The sequence below is a fragment of the Hevea brasiliensis genome, chromosome 16 (genome assembly GCF_030052815.1).
Source record: "Hevea brasiliensis isolate MT/VB/25A 57/8 chromosome 16, ASM3005281v1, whole genome shotgun sequence".
NCBI classification, from domain to species: domain Eukaryota; kingdom Viridiplantae; phylum Streptophyta; class Magnoliopsida; order Malpighiales; family Euphorbiaceae; genus Hevea; species Hevea brasiliensis.
In genome coordinates, this window is record NC_079508.1 from 53,381,162 (window position 1) to 53,406,062 (window position 24,901).

The 24,901-nt window shown below is 33.7% G+C and overlaps 5 protein-coding genes across 9 annotated transcripts; 1 reads left to right on the forward strand and 4 right to left on the reverse strand.

The window, feature by feature from the left end:
- Positions 1-2,466: 2,466 nt before the first annotated feature.
- Positions 2,467-2,925, reverse strand: LOC110662858 (uncharacterized). Its single transcript, XM_021821998.2, has one exon. The coding sequence runs from the start codon at positions 2,923-2,925 to the stop codon at positions 2,467-2,469; it is 459 nt and encodes a 152-aa protein (XP_021677690.2).
- A 3,546-nt stretch (positions 2,926-6,471) lies between these two features.
- Positions 6,472-8,589, reverse strand: LOC110662859 (uncharacterized). Its single transcript, XM_021821999.2, has 4 exons — positions 8,431-8,589; positions 8,145-8,309; positions 7,624-7,688; positions 6,472-6,868 (listed from the first exon to the last, which is right to left on the reverse strand). The coding sequence occupies exons 2-4, from the start codon at positions 8,287-8,289 to the stop codon at positions 6,800-6,802; spliced, it is 279 nt and encodes a 92-aa protein (XP_021677691.1). The 5' UTR covers positions 8,290-8,309; positions 8,431-8,589; the 3' UTR covers positions 6,472-6,799.
- A 1,865-nt stretch (positions 8,590-10,454) lies between these two features.
- LOC110662860 (homeobox-leucine zipper protein ATHB-6) lies at positions 10,455-12,144 on the reverse strand. Its single transcript, XM_021822000.2, has 3 exons — positions 11,711-12,144; positions 11,251-11,627; positions 10,455-11,136 (listed from the first exon to the last, which is right to left on the reverse strand). Exons 1-3 carry the CDS (start codon positions 11,769-11,771, stop codon positions 10,780-10,782), a joined length of 795 nt encoding a protein of 264 aa, XP_021677692.1. The 5' UTR covers positions 11,772-12,144; the 3' UTR covers positions 10,455-10,779.
- Positions 12,145-14,730: 2,586 nt separating this feature from the next.
- LOC110662862 (uncharacterized) lies at positions 14,731-22,397 on the reverse strand. Of its 5 annotated transcripts, none has more exons than XM_021822002.2 (16): positions 22,171-22,395; positions 22,014-22,076; positions 21,673-21,766; positions 21,385-21,563; positions 20,973-21,023; positions 20,246-20,302; positions 19,868-19,988; positions 19,096-19,162; positions 18,941-18,982; positions 17,982-18,087; positions 17,756-17,866; positions 16,129-16,200; positions 15,939-16,040; positions 15,817-15,863; positions 15,643-15,670; positions 14,731-15,090 (listed from the first exon to the last, which is right to left on the reverse strand). In XM_021822002.2, exons 2-16 carry the CDS (start codon positions 22,029-22,031, stop codon positions 14,905-14,907), a joined length of 1,281 nt encoding a protein of 426 aa, XP_021677694.1. In that variant the 5' UTR covers positions 22,032-22,076; positions 22,171-22,395; the 3' UTR covers positions 14,731-14,904. The 5 variants fall into 5 exon arrangements, 4 of the variants coding, with proteins under 4 accessions (XP_021677694.1, XP_021677693.2, XP_021677695.1 ...); XR_009144743.1 differs by having other exon boundaries at positions 14,954-15,090; positions 15,343-15,670; positions 22,171-22,397; XM_021822001.2 differs by having other exon boundaries at positions 14,731-15,670; positions 22,171-22,397.
- A 757-nt stretch (positions 22,398-23,154) lies between these two features.
- Positions 23,155-24,874, forward strand: LOC131174662 (uncharacterized). The gene is made up of 2 exons (XM_058138414.1): positions 23,155-23,185; positions 24,567-24,874. The coding sequence occupies exons 1-2, from the start codon at positions 23,155-23,157 to the stop codon at positions 24,872-24,874; spliced, it is 339 nt and encodes a 112-aa protein (XP_057994397.1).
- The last annotated feature ends 27 nt before the right edge of the window (positions 24,875-24,901 follow it).

Genomic DNA, 24,901 nt, shown 5'->3' on the forward strand with positions numbered 1-24,901 from the left:
GTCATTGGATATCCATCTCCTTAGCTCCATAAAGCAAGCAAATATGCCAATATCTGCTTGAGCTTGACATAGGCTTGACTTTATGTATAAGGTTGATAAGGTTCTTGCTTAATTATCTCGGTTCTTGTCTTTCAAATTTATATTATGTGATAGGTTTTTAACTTGTTTTTGTTATGTTGATTCTGAGCAAAGGCCATCAATCAGAAACCATTTTTTATTGATATAAAATTATTCCAAAATCAATAGTTATTGGTTTTCTAATATAATATTAAATTATTTCAATTTAAAAATTCAAAATTTAAATTTAATCTTCTTTATTTATTAATTAAAAATTATTTCAGTACAAAATAGAAATTATAGGACTGTATTTTTTTTAGTTGCAGCATTGCATTCTAAAGATACATGAAGTCCAGCAAAATACAAAAGAAAAGCTCATAGACCCAAAACCAGAACATACAAGAAATAAATCCAAAAAACAAACCAACCTAACGATCAAATCCTAGGAGACGGGAATAACTAAAGTTCCAAAACTCATTCAGCACCGCCGTTTCTTTGTAGCATTCGGAGCTAAAGTAGAAGGTTAAAAGAGCCAACAAAAGGAAGCTTCCACAGCAAAACACTGCAAAACCAAAAGCTACCGTCTTTCAACATCAATCCAGCCAGTCGCTGGATCTCAAGAGCAACAATCACCGCCATTAACGACTCCTGACAAAGGAGAAGTGAGTAGAGCTCATGGTTTGGGTCTACCACCAAATGAGCCAAACTCAACTACCTCAAGATACCCACATCCACATATGAGTGCCATGAGAATCTCTATTGCGATCTAGCATATCAATTACCATATGCTTCGGAGGCATGCATTATGCGAAAGTTTTATTCGGAACCTAAAGAAATTACCACCGCACCTGTTACAGCTTATTGAGCAAAAGAATATACAAATGCTGTTAGCGGATCCAAGAAATATATATGCGCCCATGTGAGAGAGAAAAGATTGGGCCAAGTTGGCTATATCTTGCATTGCCTCCAATGGGCTGAGCTACCACTCAAAATGATAAAAGAACAATGTGTCTTGAAGCCAACTTCAACGTGAATAGGAACCCAAATGTGCTCGTTTCTTTTCATCCTAGCAGGTAAGATAAGGAGGGCAGTAGTTAACAGACCAAATAAATTAAGCAATGACAGGCAACAAGTAGAAGGAACAAAACAAGACAATAACATCCATCTCCAAAAAATCATTCATCTTATTATATTATCAAAATTTAACTTCTTTATGTCTCTGGCGACAAAGCATGAAAAGGATGGAGCAACATATAAAATTATTATAACATTGATATACCAAAACATTCCCTCATCATATCTATAAATTAGGTGATATATTTTAGACATAATTAGTATACATTCATCGAATTGTAGAATAGCATATCTAAACTGATTTTGCTTAATTTTTCTTGGATTCTATTTCCAATATTAATAAAATATTCGCTTATATATATATATATATAAACTAAAACCCTTAATTGGGATAATAAAAAAATAATCAGAAATTTTCAAAGAGCCAGGCAGAAACACTGGTTAATCATGTCGGATAAGTTTCAAGTCATCAAAATGGGGTCATCCGTTGCTATGATGACTATTTCAAAAGCCTGACACAATACTAGCTGGTGACGTTACGTGGAAAGTAATATTTAGTATAAAATATTCAAAAGAGTGATTAAGTTGTTCTATGGTCTAAAGGGAACTTTGAAAATTAATTACGTCTATCTTGCTTAATCTTTATTAATCAGCACTTCCAATTAAATCGAGAGGAAATTGCCGAGAATTTGTTCTCGGAATTTGGCCAATTGTCCACAGGTTTTTTCAATTTTATTTTGCCAGCTTAATAGTTTTGAACTTTTTAGCCCATAGGAAGTTGCCCAGAACGTGGACTCGAGTTTACCAGTTGTCAAACGAGTAGCCTTTTCAAAATTGATTGGGGATTCTAAAAAGACGTAATCAAAGTAAACCCAGTTGAAGATTCAACTCGTGATCTGAAGAAATTTCTGGGATGGATCAGAATCAGAGGATCAGAATCAGAAACCTATGTAGCTGGCCAGACCATATTGTGCCCTCAAAAGCTGTGACAGCTTAAATGCCAGCAAGTTTCCCTGCTGTTAACATATAGGATTTTTGTCTTATCATTGCACAGAGATAAAATTTCAATAACTTCTGTCAGAATTGCACGACAAAAGAATTAGCCAAAAAAAAAAGTATTGTAATTAACTAATATCATCAGTTCAAATGGAATTACAGGAACTGGAATTTTTCTCATATACAAGATTAAGACATGAATGTATCGAGAAAAACAATCTTCATCTTTTTGCTTTACAGTATCATTTCATTGACTCACTTCCTATCTTTTTTGTTGTAAAAATCTATTTAAAAAAAAAAGAATCAAGAAACTGCATAATTAATTAACCCTAGTAATGTTCATCCTCTCATGGTCCTAGAGTGCACTAAACCTTCTTCTATCCTCTTATTTTTTGGACGTAGCAACTTGGACAAAAACCCACCTTTCTTCTTCTTATTATTATCATCACTGGCCCTGTCTTTATTGCCTCTGGTTCTTGGAACAAAAACCAACGATCTACTCTTAGTGAGCACATTCTTGCCACTTAACAAGAAAGATAAAGATCCCTTCCCTTGCACTCCATATCGATAACGATGCACTGGAGACGAAGAAGAAGAAGAACAAGAAGAAGAGGAATACGAAGATAATGAAGAAGAAGAAGAAACGGAATCCATTGCAGTAGAAGAAGAGGTAGTACGTGAGCTGCAGGAATTTGAAAGCTGAAAGAGCTTTTCACTCAAACAAATGGAGCAAACGCCAGGAGACTGCTTGTGTTTTGGGTGCTTCTTGCACCTGCCGTCAGGCCTAGAGCGAGGCATAGCTTCCTTGGATCTCTTCAGGTATCACATAAACGGGGTATATAAATAGGAAGGCAGGGTGTGTGTTTTCCATGATAGTTCATGGGAGGTTTCTTTGGGACTTCTTGGGCATTAAATTTACTCCATTTGACGATTTGTGAACGAAATTGACAAAGTTGGCTGGTGAGGACTAAATGTACGCCTGTGATTGGAATGGGTTTTGTGGGTCCAGCGAGTCGGTGGCTGTGATGCGTTGCGTGGAGGAAGGTATAGAGTGGCAAAAAAAAAAAAAAAATGATGAAATTTATTTCCGTGGGGGCGGCGTGGAAAATCAGCTTTGCTGTACTTGGTCTTTGTTTCTTACAGTAGACGGGAAAAGATAACAAAGAGTGGGAATGGGAATATGGCCCCGCGCCCCAGGAAAGAATGAGGATTCCTTTTTTATATGATTAAACTTTAAAACAATGTAAAGTACTTCCCTGGGAAGCAGCGAGCGTTTGCCTAACCAACAAATTTCTTTGGAGAAATTATTAAATCCTCTGGTGTTGTATATATATTATTTTTTATAATTATATAAAATTTATTTTTTATATTATAATAAAAAAATATTATTTTTAATATTTTAAATATATCTAATAATTAGCTCAGAATTTCTGCTTGGTCACTCAATTTCAGATTTTTTTTGGTCTTTTTTATTTTTCTATGACGTGTCAACGTAAAACAATAGAAAAAGAAGGTTTGTTTCTTTTCTTAACAATGAGTAGACAACTTTTTTCTTAAGAAACACTTCATTCTTTATTTTTAATTAAAATTTATCAAATGAATTTCACCTTTGTTGGGTGCGTAAAATTTAATTCAATAAAAAATAGATGAAATTTATTTCTTTTAAAAATTAATTTAACTTTTTAAAAAAATCTCTCTTTTTTTTTTAAATGGCTCGTTCTAATATTAATTTATATAATTTTCAATTTATTTAATTTAATTTTTATATTAAAAATAAAAATTGAATCCAACCTATTCAAAACTCAGATTTATATTCTATTATTTAAGACTATATTTTTTTTCTTCTTGCTTTTTTTACCGTCTTTTCTGTTAAAAATAGCAATTGTTTGAATACTTTTTAATACTTTAAGGCATTGAGATATTATACAATCAAATTTAATATGAATATGAGTTTAGAAAATAATATTTATATCATAAGTATAAATATATTTTTTTAAATAATATTTATAAAATTTTTATTTACTGTATTTTAAATAAATAAAATTTAAATATGTTATAAAATGATTAAAATTTTAAAATAAAAATATTAATAAAAAAATATTTTATATAGATTATAATTAAAATATATAAATATAAACAGATTTAATATTATTTAAATAATAATAATTATGTTTAGATAAATTTAAATAATTTAGAATAAATTTTAATATAAATTTAACTATTAAAAATCTTAATAGCTCCCTTCCCAATTTTCTCCCAATTTTATTTTTCTTTATGTTCTTTCATATTCCCGTCTCGCTTCCCTTTCATCACTGCCTTTCCTTCCCTTCATTTCTGTCCTCGACGAAATCAGTTCTTGAAATTGGCGAAAATAAAGCACAAAGAAAAAGAAGTAATCGAGGATGAACTAATACAAGAACTGGGTTTGATTGGTTTCTCGCCTTCACCGCTCCACTTCACATTAAATTTGTCACCTCCATTTTCTTGATTGGGGATAGCGGCCGTGCCTGTGCCTCCACAGCTTCGCTTCCGTACCTGCTACAATCAAGTTACACGGCTTAATTTTCATTTATTTTTTTTCGGTTGCATGCACGTTGTTTTATTTTTTTGTGTTGCATGTAAGTTGGTTTGAGATTTTATTAAACTTGTTTTTTTTTTTGTCTTTTCTTTTAATTGTATTTCATTTGATTTTTGCTATTTAAGTTTATAATATGTTAAAGTTGAACACTGGAATTGATTTTATCTTGTTGCTTTGGTTTAGAAAGGAAACTAAAAATTGAAAATTGATGTTCTCTTGTATTTTGTATGGATTGTATCTTGTTGCTTTTGTTTTTGTATGAAGAAGACTATCCTGGGAACACAAAAGGAGTTCAACGAAGTCAGTTTGAACTTGTAGAGAAAATGCCAGAGTGAGAACACAGCGCCTGTGGGCGTTAGGCTTTACTTTGTGGCATTTTTCCACTCCGATTTTCAGTTGTGAGTGGAGATGCGGCTCCATAGACCAGCTCCTTTATGACCAATACTTGCATGCCAGGTAAGCCAAGAGAGGGAGAGTTGGTTGAGATATAATATTCAAGAATTAAAGCATGGAACTGAATACCATATAAAATTTGGTTCAAACACCTCCTATTGTCTACCCATCTTGGAAAGGGTTTTTATTAGTACGCGGAAAGCTTACTGCTTGACAGTGCAGCTTCACTACTTACAGGACACCCACAAAATGCCCATTCGTTCATTACCCATCTCTGATTGAAAGATTTTCTGCTTATGGGTAGGAATGACAATGGGACAGAATGAGAACAGAATCCTCCATTTTTCTAATTAACCCTGTGAGGATCCGGAGATTCGCCGGTGCTAAAATAAGGATTCTGGAAGATTTAAAAAAAAAAGAAAATTATAAATGGAATGAATGTTACCAGACACTGGAAAGTGTGTATCTTATGATAAAAAAAAAAAAAGGAAAAATGTTCATGATGTGACGGTACGAGTATGAGTTATATCCAGCTATGCACATTGTTATTTTTATAGCACTCACAAACAAGTGATTGCAGGGGAAATGAATGTGTCTGCCTTCCTTCCAAAGTCAACGTTATTCAGTACACTACAGTTGCATAAAAATATTTTGGCATTACTTTGATTCTCTTGGGCTTAGCATGGTTCGTAAGTAGCACAAAAGAATACTCATTTCATATTTTATTAATAACTATTCTTGTTCAAATTTTAAATAATAGTGTTTTCGTTAAAAACTACAACACAAGTCAACCAACTATTGGCTTCGTTAAAGTACGTTTTTTGTTAAAAATTTAAATTTATAATAATTATTAAATAAAATAGATATTTCAGAAATGTATAGAACATCACACATTAGTGAATAATAATAATAAAAATAATAATAATTTAATATCGTCAAATACTTTTCTATTTCCACTCTCCCCTATTTTATGAAACCCCGCAAAAGTAAAAAGCAAAAACAGGTTAGAAATTTTAATTGAATGAAGTTAATGAAATCTAGTTTTGATTTAATAAAATTCAAATAAATTATTACTCCACCATTTTACCTTAATTTTTATTTTTTAAAGCAAATTTTTATAAATAAAATTATAATTTTACGATCAAATAATAATAACTAAAGCCACCGATAGAGTCAATCAAACAAGTAGAACTAGAAACTGGCCATAAAACCCGGTTTGACCTCTGATTTGGTTTTAACATCATTTCCCTTGAGGGGAGTGGAGGAAGGATATGTTCACATACATTAAAAAGCTGTTCAGCCAACCATGATCACTGAACCTGCTAACCTAAACAAATCACAACATTGTTCTCCACCCACCAAAAGCCAACACAAAATCAATGCAAAACTTCCAATTTCACACTCCCAGGGGGCTGGATGCGTTTTAGTCATCAAGAGAACATGCAACTATATTAGTTCTTACACAAGATTATGCAAATTATTGCTACCATACATATATTTTAAACTATCAAATTTGAAAAAGCAAGTACAACTTGTTAGTTTAACAATCAAAGAAACAGACACCACTAAACTATTTCTCATTTCGTTAAAAGAGCACTTCATAATGACAATGCCAGAAAATTTCCTACTTGAGTGTTATCGTCAAAGTGACAGCTGGACTATGAAGCAAGAGATTGCATACTTGTTCTCATTCCATTTCTTTTATTTGGCTGCTTCAGAAGCTTCAGTTGTTTTAACTTCTCTTGGACACTGAGACACATAAGGCTTTAGCTGAAAGCAAAAGAAGAAAATCCTGATCAGCAGCACAAGGAAACAGCTTATCCAAAATATTTTGCAGACCACTAACTTGAGAGAGGAGATTGTATAGAGGGGGTTTTGTGTGTGGGGAAGGGAGAGGAGTTGTTTTGCCGCGGGCCTGGGAGGGGCCGCGGGGGGTGGCAATGCTAACCACAGAACTGGTATCCCAAATGCTGGCCTTCTTTTATTACTTTTGTAATTTGAACATGAACTCCAAAGACTACCTATGTTCTTCTTAGTTCTAACTCTAACTTCTTTATATAGCAGATCTCTACAGTACGATACTCTTAGACAGGGAGAGAGATGCATGTCTCTCATTGATGATATATTTCTCCACTCCACAATCATGGTAATGAGATGATACACCATAGGAATTAAAAAAGGAAGCATTACATGCTAAACAAGCATATGGAAAAAAAATATCTATTCCAACGTCCAAAACCGAGAATTCAGACACACTCCAAGAAAAAACATATCCCAAAACAATGCTTCTGGCAACCAGAGGGAAAAAAAAAAAAAAAAAAGAAAAAGAGTAGCACTCCATCAATCAACAGCTATCAAAAAATTATTGCTTAACCAAATTATATCCAGAATTTTGAAAAGAGAAACCAATAAATTCCCTCAACAATATAAATTGGCAACTTGTTAATAATGCCATTTAGATGTTGGATCCAAGTGCTAAACATCAGTCCTCTAGAAACAGAAAGATATTGGTACAGAACGAGTACCTTAAAGTCAGTCAAATCAGGGACGATATAGTTAGGCAATTTCTCAGGCACAATAACATATCCACCTACAACAATCGTTTGGTTAGAAAGTATAAACACAACACAACACAACACAACACAACACAATTGATGCAATTTGACTGCGCAAGGCAGCATGCTATGTTTCTGTTCACTATTTAATACCAATTTGAACTTCGAGTATTTATAAACAATCCATAGTTCAAAGCCCTAGTCTTAGATGTGTACAAGCTGTCCTATCTATGGAACTTAAGGTTAGAAGTCATAAACTTGATGATTCAAGAACTTAGTCTTAGTTTTACATTTAAGCAAGCACCTGGTGCGCACAGAAATAACAGCTCTCCAAAAACACATTAACAAATATATTGGACAAGCTTAATCTCAGAACGCCCACTTCAGACCAATTAAAAATCTCCATCAAACGTATACAACGATTCTGAATCAAATATAGCGGGAGATCATCTATCTATTATATAGTGTAAAAAATTTTTTAAAAATGATACCTTTGCGAGTGTGAAAACCGGTAGGCTTGCAATTTTTCCCCTTGTAGTAATCGCGAGGAGCACGTTTTGACGAGAGAATGTCCAACGACGACGTTCGCTTTCTGCGCATTGCCCTCCCTATCCCCAGTATCAGTCCCAACGGCATTTTCGAGCAAAAAAGCTAATCTGTGGTGTTAAATAAAATGAATAAGCCAAATCATTGCAATCTTTTAACATTATTATCTCTTTTCAAAGAGATTTAAACAAATTTAACAGGTTATAGTTGTTAAGATAGAGAGAAACTCACAGGATTGCAGAGTTTGGCACAGCAGCGGAGCAAAGTGAAACCAAGAGGCACAGGCGTTGTTTAGGGGTTACGTGCTTTGCAGAATAGAGAGTAGAGGAATGCTACAGTAGTTTGGGCCTCAAGCCCCAGGCTTACAGGTGAGTTGCCTTAATTGTTTATGGGCTTGGCCTTTTTTTTTTTTTAGGTAAAAGGCTTAAATAAGCAAATTATGTTAAATAATTACATAAATTTTTAAAATGTTTAGTGTGTAATTAAGCATTTAAACTTAAAAAAAAAAATCAAAAAAACTTTTATCTAAAAGTTTATTTAATTTATTTTTAAAAATTAAAAAGCTTAGTTAACATTTTTCAAAATTTAAAAAACTAATTTGGATCCGAAGCACTTTAAAGATTGAGAAAATAAACAAATCATTTTTTTTAAGAAAATAGGACTCTAACTTGAATCTATTATATGTTTTTAACAATTAGACCAAATCAGGCTAGCACTAATGAAAATTTTCCTTAAATCCAAACAAATGAAAGACAGTTGATAATTAACGGGAGCTGTCTATACAGGATTACCTTATCATGAACAGTTTCAATGAAGCTTGGTCATTAGTCATCACCAGCTCCAAGAACTTTCGCCCTTCCGGCTCAAAAAAGCTTTATGTCATTATCTTTTAGCATTTTCCAAAATAGAGCAATAAATAAACAGGGAACTTACCCCTTTTTTTCTACCCCAAATGACAAGTTTGGAAAAAGAAAACAAGTCTTTTAATATTTTTAAATACTAATACATAAGGAGGGGACAAGTAGAGGAAGTATTATAATTGGCTCCTGCATGAAAACTATGCTGGAAGAAAGCAGCATTCCTGAGCATCAGCCGAGGACTTGGCAATTTGCATTACAACCTAGAGAGATTCTATTACTATTAAGCTGAAATTTATTGTTTATTAGTAGAAGCATGCAGGTGCGTTAATCAAAGGTTGCACCCGGAATTTGGCTAATAGGAGTTGGTGGGTTTCGGCTTTCTACTTTCTAGGGATTGCCACCCAAACGTCATGGCAATCTAGCTAGCTAGATTCCATAGATCATTAACAGTCAAACATGGGTGACACAATGGTCCCTTTTTTCTGACATGACAAGGACTTTGAGGGGGTAAGAGTCACAGCAGGTTTTTTGCTGTGTCTTTTCCCAATCCAAAAACTACAGAGAAGTGGAAAATGACTTCTTTCCCTTTCTCCTCCATCAGTTGAAGGCTAGTAGTAAATTGCCTCATGCAAGCAACATAAACTGTTTTAATTGGATTTAATTCAATCATCAATGGGAATCAAACGTATTTCCTAGGATAGGGTGGTGGTTCTTGCATTTTATACTCTTGAAACACTATATTTGGAGTCTTGTACTTGTTTTAAGGCAAAGAAAATGAAAGTTTCAAAAAAAAACTTGGCTTTCCAAATGGTTGCCATTCTTGAATGACGATAGTATCAGTATGCTGCCAAGAATATGGTTGGTTGGGTGGGGGATGGAGAGGTCTACCATTTAGGGCAGAGCTATGCCCTTTATAGAATCTAGACTCTAGGGAGTGGTACCCCTAAAAAATAGCTCTCGGCAAAAGTCTCTCATCTCTCTATTGATTATTTGTCAGCTACAGGTCAGGATCTACCAATTACCCACCACGTGGTTTGACAGATGCTCAGCAGAAGACCAACACACACCCGGGAAATTAAAAGCAAGAAAAAAGACCAAAACTTTGCGCACTTTTTTAAAATTCTTTTTTTTGACAGTTTCATCCTTCGATTAAAATTGAAGTTTTCAGCTAAAACATCTTGCCAATCTTCAAGAAAATTCATCATCTAGGTTGGTTTATAAGAGGCCTGTCTTTCTTTCAGTTCTCATGCTACATGAATTGTGTTGGGATGATGTCGATATGAATGAATAAATGTAGCCTTACAATGTAATTTGCGTCTTTCTCAATCTATACTCACAAACAAATTGGCCAATTCCCATGATTAAAAGTACAAGCAAGAGAAAGAAAGAGAAAAATGGAAGAATACCCCAGTGGGTGGGGCATCAAAATGGAGTCATATATTTGGTCGATAGTCATGCAAAAGCAACTTACAAGGCAAAGTACTAGCTTCTTTGTAATCCAATAAACAGTTGAGATTAACACTGCTTAATTTAGCTGACAGAAAGTGACTTAACCCGTATTGGTTACCGAACATTATGTTCTTTACAGCAGAGGTAAATTGTGTTTAACTTCACTTCTCCCGCCATTTTTTTGCAATGGGAGAGCAAGAATGAAGTCCCAATCCACCATTTCTCCAATACCAATTTATTCTTTTCTAAGCACTAAGCTAGTATTTACTGCTCAGGGAAAGTGCCAGTGCAGGGTGGGAGCTTGATCAACTGAAAAGAAATTGCAGGATTCCTCTGTACTGAACAAATTTTGCTCTTCCAGTTTGACAACATGGGGTTGATATACTTGAAACCCACTGCCCAAAATGGTTCTTGATTCTGATAACTGAATCCAATTCATCAATGTGTGTGAAGATAAACCATTGTTCTGGTCTCTAAAGGTTGGGTTGGAATTGTTGTTGTCACTGAATTCATGGCTCTGACTCTGCACTGAAACGTTGTTCTCTGACTCTGAAACAGGGCACTCTTCTTTGACAGAGTGACTGCTGTCTGCATTTTCTTCCCTGAGCTTTGCTTTCAATTCATTTAACTGAAATTCAAGCACCAAAAAGAAAAATTAGGAACCAGATCCTTTAAACGAAATTCTAGTAATTACTTAGCCCGCCCTCATACAATTAAAAGTGACACTGTATTGGTTTTCTACCTGTAGAGTTAGAGATTCGTTCTGTCTTTCAAGATTATCGTAATTAAGTTTTAGAGCTTCATAATTGGCCTTAAGGGCGACATATTCTCTCTCCAATTGTTTAGTCTTCCAACGGGCACGGCGGTTTTGGAACCAAATGGCTACTTGTCGTGGTTGGAGGCCTAATTCTTCTGCTAATCTCAGCTTTCTCTCTGGCTCAAGCTTGTTTTCCACCTCGAAATTCTTCTCCAAGGCTTTGACTTGATCCAGGGTTAACCTTCTTTTTTTCTCAGTAGTGTGGGTAACGTCTTCGGTGTAGTCTTCTTCTTCTTCTAGGCTCTCTAACATTGCCTGAAACTCTCTAGTGAACCCTTGGGTTGATTTTTGAGTCTTCTCCTCTGGAACAGGATCATTGAAATATAAGATGTTTATGAGGTTACAATGATCACATAAGCAAGCTTGAAATTTATAAGATGTTTACCTTTGGAAGAAGAGATGGAGACTAAAGCAGCAAATGAATCTGAGGAACTGAATCGCTTCATAGTTGAAACTTGAAATCAAGAAAGGACCTTAGCAGATATATTGCTCAAGAAGTGCTATAGTGTTCGTATAGAGAAACCATAACCAGGACTACTGTGGCAAGATATTGACCAGAATGGGAAAATGATTCGATAAAGAAATTAAAGCCTCTTGGCAGGCAGGGTTTTGCTCACTCTCTTAAGCCCCACCCCAAAAGAACCACAGAGAATCAAGTAGTCTAAAGTAAACTTCATAAATGAGCACGCTTTTGAGGAATGCAGACAAAACCCAAGAAAGAGGAACAGTAATCAAAAGGCTTCCTTCCTCTAGCTAATCATTGTCTAATCATGCAAATTATCTTAGAGAAGAGAGAGTGAAGTCCAGAGACATTGAACCAGCTTCACCGGGCACAGTTATATAATGTCACGTACCTTTAACTGTTTTGAGGTGTGAAGGTGATTGACGCAAGTTCAAATTTTTTAATAAAATTATTTAATTTCTAAGTGGAATTATTTGGTGAGGTCACATCCTCCATAATCATACACACAGTATAAACTTTTTTCAATTTTTTTTTTTTTAAAAAGAAGATCAAACTACATAATTTGCCAAAATTAACCATTTCAGTATGGAAGTAAATTCCTGAAAAGTACTGAGACATAATTGCTTGAGAAAATGATATCAATAATCGGATAAGTGATAAATTGAAATATTTGGATTTATGTACTGTTAGTCCTTTAATTGAAGTGTTAAATTATCAAATCATGAGGACTGAACAAGCTAACAAGAACAAACAGCCCCACAAGCTTCAGCCTTCAGTAATGGAGATGTTAACCAGTCAAGCAATGAGATTAAGCAGCTCCTCTCTTAGTAACAAGTTCTAACATCATTTCTTTTCATGTGAGCTTGAAAGATATAGAGTTGTTAAAGTGTCAATTGCATGAACTTAAAGAAGAAAAGTTAAATTATCATATTTAAGATAGGATCATGCTGTTTAATTAGCATTTACAGGCGCTAGTTTTGGCTTCAACTTGTGTTAAATGGGTTTGTAGTAGTAAGTACAAGGGCTAAGAACACAGTGTTTAAGTGAGAACAGAGATATTATGGAGCACACAGCTGGTTTCCAATTCAAATCAGAAAGAAATCAGAGGTCAACAACTGCAGCTTGATTAGGTAGTTGGTACTGGCTATCCTGGAAGAAAGCCAAGCTAAGACTATGAGATTGTTTTAAGAAATGAGATTTTTTTTTCTCTGAAGCTGCTCAAAGGATAACAAATAAGATTGTTTATAGGTTTCACTGCTTAATTAGCTAATTATAATGATTCTATGCTAATTTGGATTAAGGACTTGTATGGGAAGCCTTGCATACTGAAAATCAGCCTTCTGTGGTGTTTTATAATCATTGAAAATTTCCATCATCTTTTTCCAAAAAGTGAAATTTGTGGGGGATTAGAGGGGGTGGAAATTTCAACCATAGCACCGAGCCACCGATATCTTGTTCCTTATCAAGTAACAGGTAGTTCAGGACTCGACACCTGTGTTGTGGATAACATGTCGGCAGTCAAATCCACAAGTTTTTAGATGAAAAAAGCTAGCCAACCAACCAATCAAAATTATTGAGGTTGAGGCTGCAATTTTCACGCTTGCTAATTATAAGAATCATAACACGGGCTTTTATAAACTTTATTTAAATTACTGTTAAAAAAAATACAAGGCCATTTTTGGAGATATTTGTTATGAGTTTTCCATGTTCATATTTTAATTATCGATTTTTAATTATTAAGGTTAATTTGTTTAGAGCTGAAAAAATTGGTGGTTAAGAATAAAAAATGGAGATTAACTATTGTGTAATAACTAGAAGGGTAAAGTGAGATTAAAAAAATACATAATAATTATTTGTGTTTGATATGAAATTATAAAAAGGTGAAATATTATGATTATTTATTTAGTACATAATCTAATATTGTACTATAGTTTAAAAATTAAGAAAAAAAAGATATTGTTTATCTTGATATATAACCCTTTTCAAAAAAAAAAAAACAATATAATACATCAAGATTACACTTAGATTTATTAGATTTATTATTAAAAAATTAAAAAAAAATCATATTAAACTCAAAACTCCGTACAAGTAAATATTTAATTTGTTCATCGGAGAAATTATTTTTAGAGGAGAGAATTCGCGTGCTCCTTGGTTAAAGCCCGTGGAGCTTTTACTCAAGGGTGCTCCTGACTCAGTGAATGTCACCTATTCTAGTATTTATCAATGGTAATATTCAATCAGTTTATATACTAACAAAGATCTTTATACTAAAATTTTTTTCCTATTATTTCTTCCTATCCTAAGAGTTTCACATCTAAAAATTATAAGAAATTTAATAACTTTTATAAAGATAAAGTGTTAAGTCATCTAATTAGTTAATTAAATTTTTTTGCAATGGTTGATCCAAAGCAAGTAAACCCACGTAAAGTTCTGATTGTGTATGGTCTAGCATATGCTAGCGTAAAATTGGAGGAGAGACGTAGGATTTGGACATTGAATAGAACCCTAAATGGATTGGCAATTTTGTCATATGCTTTTTATCATATTTTCAAGAGCCATCCAAAATATAGGTTGGAAAGTAATGAAAAAAGAATATTTCCTTGGATTTTGATGTCCTCATCAATCTAATCACAGGCTTTGGAAGATGCGCTGGAATTCAGTGTCAAAAGGTTGGGTAATGGGTAATATTCAGCGGAAAAGTGCCGTTCCATTTTGCAGATTTCACATCAAAAGGCTTAATTATCCTGTTCTTGGACTTTCTTGTCCAACAAAAAAGCCAAAAGTCATATACCCTAGGAGTGCCACAATCGATAGACTTTTTCAATTCCGGCTCGATCATGCGGGTTTCTGGAACAGCTCCAGAAGTTAGGTATGAACGCACGATGCATCCCAGTGCAAGCTCATCAAACAAATCTGTAACTAGTGGTGAAGACACAAATATCTGTAAGAAAACCTTTTCAAATTACAAGCTTAATTAGAATGAAACGATAACCAAAAATAAAATTCATTGCAATGCGCAACAAAAAAATCAATTACAAATGTTTACTCCTAAATTTGTTATGGTTCGTATGGAAACCGTATGTGAGATAAAAATTTATGCTGTATTTTGATGTCTCCTAATTGAATTCTTCAATTTCAGTCTCTTTTCCAGTCAAAATTTGTAGAAGCCCGCTTCTTGGCTGGTATCCTCTTTTATAATTCTGATCTTGGGGAGAAGTGAATGGAGCACAGCAGGATGAGATATCAATTCCAGCAACCTCCATGGCATTGCAGACCCACTCAGGGACATCACCTTTGGGAAACTGCAAGGCGATAACAACATCAACAGTCAAGGCTTATACACCAATACATAGCATCATGTGGTATCTTCAGCACTTATTCTTTTCATGGTAACTTGCCCCAGGACAAGCCACCACTTCTACTAACAATGCTAAAGCCAATGTGGCAGCTTCAACAATTGCATGTGTAAGAAACTGGCATGGTGTAGCAATAGATATATACCAAGTTACAGAAAGGCAGATAGAATTAGTGAAAAAGCAGTTCATCAACTTAACTCCACTAACAAAGGTCATTCCATATTTGACTTTTGCGGAGCACAGGAAAAGTAGTGTGTCAAAACATCAAAATCAGAGAGCAGCTCAAAAAACACAAAAATTATGCTGAGCAACATCGTATGTATTTAGGTTATCCGTCAATTTTATGCAAATTAATTTGATGGAGCCCGAAAGAGAAAACCATAGATTATTCTGCACAGCTAACAATTTACAGATGATGGATCTTCCTTTCCATTCCCACTCTTTCTGGACAACACATGCACACAAAATCACAAACATGGTATTAAGTGCAAGAAGCACCATTTTCTGGAGGAAGTCACAGACAAACCTGCAATAAAGGAGTAATATTATAACAAAAGCAACTATCACAAAGATAGAATTAAGAACTCAAATATGTGGCACAATGACAGCCATGAAATCAGAGAACAAAAACTTTATAGTTGTGGGAGACAAAAACTAGGACAAGACACATACTTTGGAAATCTTCCCTCAATAATTGATGAGTGTAGATCTCTGCTAAGCTGCAATTTTGAAAGTAAAACTCTCAATTATAAATAGAACAAAATTCAGAAAGAACTATTATCTATTGTTTGTACCTTCATCATGTAATACAAATTGTGATATGACAGAAGCTGCGATCCCATGGCATCTTTTGTCACAAGGCAATGTATGTAGGCCCTTGTATAGTTCTTGCAAACCTGCATTGAGAAAAGGCTTAATGCAAAGACACAGTAAGAGCAATTGGTAAATTAATAGCTTAAAGAGACAACTCTGTTACAATCATACCATGCAAGCACATGTAGGATCAATGGCGCGTGTATCATCAGCCATCGCACTGTGTTTTAGCTTCAGCACTCCCTGCAGTATCAGATTTTGCATGAGTATATATATGGCATGAAAAATATGGAATTTGTTTGCATGAGCATGTATACTTGCAAAGCAGGGAAAAAGAATTCATTTTATAACATGTTCAACCATGATAAACATGAAATCTGTTTCCATAGTATGCAAAATGTTGATTAAGCTGCAAGATATATGGTTCCAAATTCCCAAACATTCAGAAGGCATAAGTGAATTTATATTAGCAAACTGAACAAGAACTGGTTCTTCAAAACTTGAAATCACCATACACAAGATTACAGAAAGAAAGTAAGAAGGTAAATAAGACTATGAGAACCAAAGGGCATATACATTTAAGAACATTCAAATGGCATTTGTTGTAAAATGCAGAAAAGTAAATGTAAACGTATTCTTTAATCCATAACATTGTGTCTGCTTTGGCATTGAGGTTGACACTTTCTTTTGACCAAGCACCCTTACAGTTGTTGAAAAAAACAGTTCAAAACCATTCTTTAGTTACTTTTATTAGGGGTGAGTATTTGGTTCAAACCGAACCGAACCGAATCGAATTAAATTATGAAAACTGAATTACATATTTTAGAAACCGAATCGAACTGAAATGAATGAAAAATCAAATCGAACCGAACCACTCTATTTCGGTTCGGTTCGGTTCAAACCGATCTGTTTTGATTTTTGATTGATTTTTTAATTTAGACTTTATTTTCAAGTTATTTGGTCTAATTTTGACTTTGGTTTGAACCTAATAACAATTAATCAATGAAATTAAACAATTTATATATATATATATATATATATATATAAAATTCATAAATTTCCCATAAAAAAATCAATTCAAAAATCGATTCGATTTGAATATATAAAATTACTATTCGATTCGGTTCGATTCGGTTTAACCGATTTTTTTCTCTTCAAAACCGAACTGAACCAAAATAACCGAAATTTTTATAATATAAAACCGAACCGAACCGAACCGAACCGATTGAATTTTAAAACCCAACTGATTGAACCAAATTAATTCGGTTTGGTTCGATTTTTCAGTTTGAACCGAAATCTGTTCACTCCTAACTTTTATGACAAAAACAAGTCAAATCTACATTAAAATCACAAGATAGTACTTTTCTCAACCACAACTACTACAGCACTACTAAAGAAACCAAGTACTAGTTTAAGCAACCAAAAAGGACATGCAGTTCAGTGCAATTGCATAGCACATATAAAATGATGGTTATAGGGAGAGTTCATCTTTTATGCACTTCAAAATAAGACCAAATAGGCAAGTTGAATAGCATCAAAACCGACACCACTTTGAGCATTTTGTATAAAAGTTGTCCAATTGTCAAAATATTCACACAGTAAAAATATGCCAGCAGGCATCACAAACATGATAATAAATGTACATGTGTTTGTGTTTGTATGAACATATATAAGGTATGATGTGCATCAGACATATGCCCCCAGCAACTTAAAGTCTTAAACAAATTAAGAATTTAATCTCTACAATGCTTCAATCCAGATTCACATATTTCAAAGAATTTGAAAAATAAGCCATCACCTCTGGTACAAGAGCTGTGCCAAAACGAGCAGTACGAGTAGGGTACACACAGTCATACATGTCAGCACCTAAAGCACTGCAAACAACAATATCCAGAGGATAACCAACACCCTAAGATAAAGTTGATGATTGGCACAGAAAAATGTTAGAAAAGAGAAGCAATGAGTAATTTATGAATCCAACTAGTTTGAAGAATATAGGTCAAGATGATAGAATTCATGTTTACCATTACATATCGTGGTTTATCTTCAGGCAATGCAGCAGTACATTGAGCAACAACACGCCAAAATGAATCTTTATCTTCACCACCTGCAAGACCACCGATTGCATAGCTGTCACAAAAAGTAAACTAAGTTAAGATGCCTGACTTATCACTAATATACAATACTAGAAATAAATATAAATTTTTTAGAAATAAATAAAAATTGGTTGAATATACATGAGAAAAGAAAATTTATCTGGAACCGGCAACAAGACAGTAAGCATGAAATATTGGGGACTGAAAGTGCCACCCTATCTGAGGAATATTACAAACACAAAGTATCAATCCTGGAAATATTATGCTTGTAATTCAAGACATAACACTAGTGGCCACTAAATCAATAGGCAAGTTTCAAACAAGGAACTCATTTGGGAAGTTAGCAACTCAACATTTATAGCACACTGCAAAATATTTGCTTAAAAAACGGGCTTAAAGGCTCAAGGCGCACTAAGGCGCCAAGAAGTCTTGGAGCCTAGGCGCAAAGCGCAAGTGCACGCCTGAGCAAGGTGAGTCGCAAAAGTAAAAAATTTAAAAAATTCATAAAAATCAAATAAATATGATGCTTTTCTCTTTTTTTCTTTGGCATATATTTTGAATTGGGTTTGCTGGTTTGAGTTTAAGTGGTTTTCCTTTTTGCAAATGAAAGTGCTCGCTAAAGACAGAAATAAAGAAAGCATGCATTTCTAGAACCTTGTGCCTGGAACAAAGGTGCACACCTAGGCGCATAAGGCGCTAGGGTTCGAGCCTGATGAGCCTTGAGCCTGAGGTGTGTGCCTGAGGCATGCCTTTAATAACTATAGGCAGGCATGCATGTATGTAAAGCTGCCTTTGTGTGTGTGTGTGTGTGTGTGTGCACGCTGATGAATAATTTGGATCATGACAGTAATCTAATCTTTAATTATGTTATCACAAAATGAACGTACCCAGGTAAATTCCGATCTACCAAGCCTCTAACACAGATATCCCTGATTAAGATATAAAATTGTAAGCGATAACAGCAATTAATAGACAAAAGGAATTAAATTCACAACACTAAATATGATGATGCTAAAAGATTACAGTTTAAACGGAGTTTAACCTTAACACAGGATCTAAACCACCTTGAACAATACCAAATAAATTTTGCTCATTTGGTCTTTTGTGTGCTGCCACAAAAAAAAAGGGTAAAGAAAAAAAAAAAGAAAATCCATCAAAACCATCAACAGTGAGACCAAAAGAAGAACAAGGCAGATAAGAAAACTTGATGCTACTAGGGAAAGTTAAGAAAGCCAATAAATATGCATCAGTTTAGTGGCCATTAGGCTCTTTAACTCAAAATCTAAAAAGGTAGGATGGTATTTATTAGGTCTTAGGTTCAACAATCTGGTATGACTTAACAAATTGAACAACCATTAATTACACTCAACTTCAAAAAGGGCTTTTGATGTGGAATCACCATTTAGAGACTCTACGACTGTTTATTTGGGAAGAAATTAGATAATAATTACAGAGGATATTCTGGATTTTTGTTTTCTTATCACAGTTAGAAATTTTCTTTTAGATGCTTTGATAAGTACAATCTCAGACAATTTGATTTATAGAAATTTTCTTTTAGATGCTTTGATAAGTACAATCTCAGACAATTTGATTTATTTATTTGTGTTTTTTTTTTTTTGTTTCTGTTTCCTTGGTCTTACATTTGCTTTCAACTGGCCAAAATGACTCATGCTATGTAAAGTTATTCTAGCTTAATAAGCCCAAAACATTAGCAAATATTAAATTATATCAATGGTACTTTTGGGTTTCTGTTGTCAATTATACCAATGTTTTTGAGTAAGATAGGATTGGCATTTGGCATTATGCAAAATCACCTGCTATACATCTGTCTATCCATCGAAGAGTACGATACATGGCCTCCTCAATCCTTGGACCAGTGATGGTGGTTCTTACTACATCATCAAGAGCCATGATAATATCTGCACCAATTCTGTTCTGCAAGACTCATGACAAAAACATGGAAGTGATTTAGATATTGTAGACAAGAAAAAGGCATTAAAAAATGGGGGCTTGAAGAATTCCAAACACTTTATTATTAAATTCTCAAAATCCAGTCAATAGAAACATGCTCATGTGAAGTAAAACAGGGACAAAATACTCAAATAATGAATGATCCAATGTAACATGAGGAAAAGATAGAATTGTATGTCAGTTGAATTTTAAGGGGAAAAACGAAAGTAAATAAAACTTACTTGGATTTGAATCGACTCCTCTGGTGTTAGAAGCATTGGCTTTCCATCAACTGGTGACTGAGCTAAGAAAAGGAAGCCTTAGTTACAAGTGTACTCCATTTCTTGGTAAAACAAGAGCTAAATCAAGCAAAATCTTAGTAGGGAAGAACTTTTAGATTAATAGTGAAGTAATTAATGACGTAAATTACATGTGGACAAGCACATGAGCGAGAAAATACAAAATGGGATAGATACAGAACACACTAAATATTACTCCTAAACACAGAAGATCAGCACTCAATGTCCTTATTGATCAAAAGAAAGAGTTACCATTTAGTTAACAGAATAAAAGCCCAAAAGGAAAACAAGAAACATTAATATCAAAGGATCAAAACTTTTTAACCTCACAAAGTCATAATCAAGATAAGCACCAATATATTGAATTTGTAGCTTTGACTTTCTCAAACTAAGCATAGTACAAAAAAAAGCTGGCCATTTAATTCTTAAACAAAATTGTCAGTATCAAGAATCAAAAACCATTATAGTTCAAGACAAAACATATCAACTAAACTTCACTTATTGATAACAAGGATTTTTAGAATTGCATATAGGATTATGATTCTGTACCAATTATGAGAATCCTATTTGATTCTGTTCAGATTGGTTTTTTGAGGGTTTGGGCTGTTTAAATATATTTGGATCATCCTTCAATTCAGAAAGCAATTTTGACGAAGATGATAACAAATACCTGAAACGTCACGCCCTTTTCTGTGATATCAGCTAAATGCAATAATGATACCTGGAATATTAAATTAAAAAATTCAAAAAACAAAAAAGGAAAGGGAGGCCAAATTGTGAGCTTTAAACTGCATATGTTATTTGTTGCAATAAACTACAACCGCAAAACAGTCCATGAAGATGACACCATTAAATAGATAAGGTTTAATAAAATGAGCATGAAATGATGCACTTTGACAAGAAACATATAGCTTCATATGCTGGATTCTAAGCTAATATGTAGTGATACTACATGGGAGGAGTAAACTGACAACCCAAAAAAATGAAGGGGAAGAAGCTTCAAGCTAGGAACCTAAAACTCACAAATTAATAATAAACTAAAACTGAAACACTATTATGATGTATTTGATTTAGTAGACAACCATCTGGAAGCCACCAGAATCTGTAAGCAGCGCTCTAGGCCAATTCATAAATTTATGGAGACCCCCTAATTCATCAATCAGCTCGGATGTAGGACGGAGTGCCAAATGATAGGTATTTCCAAGGATTATTTGACAACCAATCTCCTCAAGCTGGTTAGTTGTCAAACCTTTAATTGTCCCTGTAACCAAGAATTCCAGCAATTTCTTTATAAATGTCACCAATTTTAAAGTGCACAAAGAATGGAAAATGTGTATAACATGCACACTAAATAATATATAAATTCTAACCTTGAGTACCCACAGGCATAAACAAAGGAGTCTGGCACACAAAGTGAGGGAGTGTCAGTCGAGCAGCACGAGCACGATTAAACCTCCCTAGAACCTAAAGAAGAAGAGAGAACACAAAACCATGTGTGAGCAACCATACATATCAATCAAATGTTTGTTAAAATACGCAATAGTTAACTAAACTACTTCTTCGCATTCTATTGCTTGGTAGGTGCAATTCATGCTTATCAACATCAATGCCAAGCACTTTCTCACATTGTTTGTTCAATGACGCTCCATGCGCGAAACAAATCTAAATGTAAAATTAAAAAAAAAAAAGAAATTATGTACACAAGCAATACCTCAAAACGAAGTGCCATGAAAACAATTCTGCTCTATATTCCTCTACAATTCCACTTGCAATCCTGCAATTAAATCATGAAAAAAATAAAAAATGAGTAAAAGCACTCTAAAAATAGTTTGACCATTACAACGAAACGGCAGAGAGAATAGACTTACTGTAGCAGCCAAGGAAAGAAAAGAAAATGCAGGGAGGAAGCGAGAAGAAGCAATTCTGAAGGAAGTACCAAAAGCGTACAGAGGGAAGCGGAGGAAGTGAAATTCTGATGGATGATGGAAGAAAAGCAATGACCTAGTATTATGCTCCAAAAGCAAAACCCAGTTTTTTTCCGCGGCGGCTGCGCCAGCACGCGTTCGTTATTTTTCTTCCCCTTTTAACTAGGAGTGTTCGGTCTAGCGGTTGTATGCGGCTAACAGGGGATAGTTATCTAAACAGTTGAATTTAAGTGTTTGGTAAAACATTAAAAAATTAGTTAATAACTGAAAGGCAATACCTATCAGCTGCAGATTCTATCAGCTCTAAAATAGGAGCTGTTTAGAACTGTTTTATATATTTTTTTATTTTTTGACTAAAATATCCTTACTTTAATATTTACGCAATGTCCTTCACTATATTATCTTCTTGCTTCTATTTGAATTAAAATATCGATTTCTTTTCAATTTGTCATTTTCTTTATTTTATTTTTTTACTTTTATTTTCATCGAAGCTGTGATTTCTTTTCAATTTTTGTGCCATCATTGTATCTCCTTCTTGAGCTTATCAATTGAAATTCTAATTTCTTCTCAAGGTAGAATTAACTTGTGACATTAAAGTGCATCAGATTATCCCTTATTGAGTCAAGAAGGTATGATTTTCTGATTTTTAATTCTATTTATATTACTGTTGTGTCTCCTTTTTTAATTTTGAATTTAATTTAATTCTAATGATATGTAATTGCACTGCTTATGAACAAAGAGTAAAAGATAGTAACTCTAAACTCAAATTATAAACTCATACATTATTATTTCAGTTTAATATATATATATATATATATATATATATATATATATATATATATATCTTAACTGCAATTTCTTTTTTCCCGATGCTATTCACCTCACAAAGAAAAAAATCAATTTCCTTTTTCTCTTGTTCACCGCGTAATGACGAAATTAACTGCTATATCATTGAGAGGTGAATAGCATATATATATATATATATATGCTATTCACCTCTTAATAAAGAAATTGAAAATCAATTTCTTTTTCCGATGCTATTCACCTCCCAATGAAAGAATTTGAAAATCAATTTCTTTTTCTCCTGTTCACCTTGCAATAAAAAAAATCAATTTATTTTTTTCCTATTCACCTCACAAAGGAAAAAAAGTCAACAATAGCTGATATATATATATATATTCACCTCCCAATGATTTCCGATGCTATTCACCTCACAATAAAAAATTTAATTTATTTTTTCCCTATTCACCTCACAAAGAAAAAAAGTCAACAATAGCTGCTATATGTGTGTGTGTGTGTGTGTGTATATTTTTCCTGATGCTATTCACCTCCCAATGAAAAGAATCAATGGTATTCATGAATCTAATAGCTTGACTTAGAAATTATGTTCTGTGCCTAGAACAGTAGTAATCTTGATCCATTTATGATGATAGACATCTTTAGATGTATGAATGCTTTGCATTAGAATAGAAGTTGGTTGTACAGTTCTTTTATTAATTAAACAAGTCAATTTCCAATTCTCATGATCAATTTTAACGCTGAAATTAGCTATAGTACTAGGAATTATTTGATGTTTATCATTGGAATTTGGAGATTATGGAAAGAGTTATTATTAGTTATCTCATGATAAATTCATGTAATACTGAAAGTCTAGATTATTATTTTTAGTTTTATTTGCCTTTCAAAAGCTTGAATTCTTACAAAATAGGAAACTTACTTTCATGCTTTTTTCCTTGAATTAATCTCAAATGGGGATTTATGTTTAATATTTTTGCATACTTTTATTTACTTGAATGTTATTTTTATTTGGAGTTAATAGCATTCATCTTTATAGGTTGATATGGCTACAAAAAATAAGGGTGCTGGAAGGGTTGCATGGAGTAGTGAACAATTTAACTTGTTTGTTAAAATTTGTGTTCGAGGCACTAATTTGGGCAAGAGAAATGGTGGTGGATGGGGTGACAAAGGATATACATGGTTACATAATGAATTGAGGCAAGTTGGTGTAGAGTATACTGAAGAGCAATTAAGGCACAAGTGGGATTGGATGAAAGATCAATGGAAGATGTGGAAAGCATTAAAAGGGAATGAAACAGGATTAGGATGAGATCCCATAAAAGGCACAGTTGTTGCTCCTGATGAGTGGTGGAACGAAAAAATTAAGGTAAGTTAAATAAAGAACTAGCTTTTAAGGCTTTATTAAACAAATAGGCATTTAATTATTTATTAACACTAGTGTTTTGATTTTTATATGTATTAGGAAAATTCAAATTTTGCAAGATTTCGAGAGAAAGGAATTGGACAAGAGCTTTATGAAAACTATCAAGAATAATTTCTAGGAACTGTGGCTACTGGAGAATTTGCATATGCACCATCATCTGGAGTTTTACCTAATGAAACTCAGGAGACGCAACAATTTAATACCGCAGATCATGTTGAGGAGAATATTAATGCAGAATCTAATTCTGATGATGATTTAAATGAAATGATGAATGCTGGTTTTGGATCTGGAGGTTCATTCAGTCAAGCAGTAGGTGAAAATGTGGGTTTAGAGAATACAAAAAATGATAATAGTCAACATAATGTGCAAAAACAAAAAAGGAAAGAGTTGTCTAATGACCCTGCAACAAAGAAAAAAAAAGGATAATAAGGCCAAAAAGGTTTCAGGTGCTAC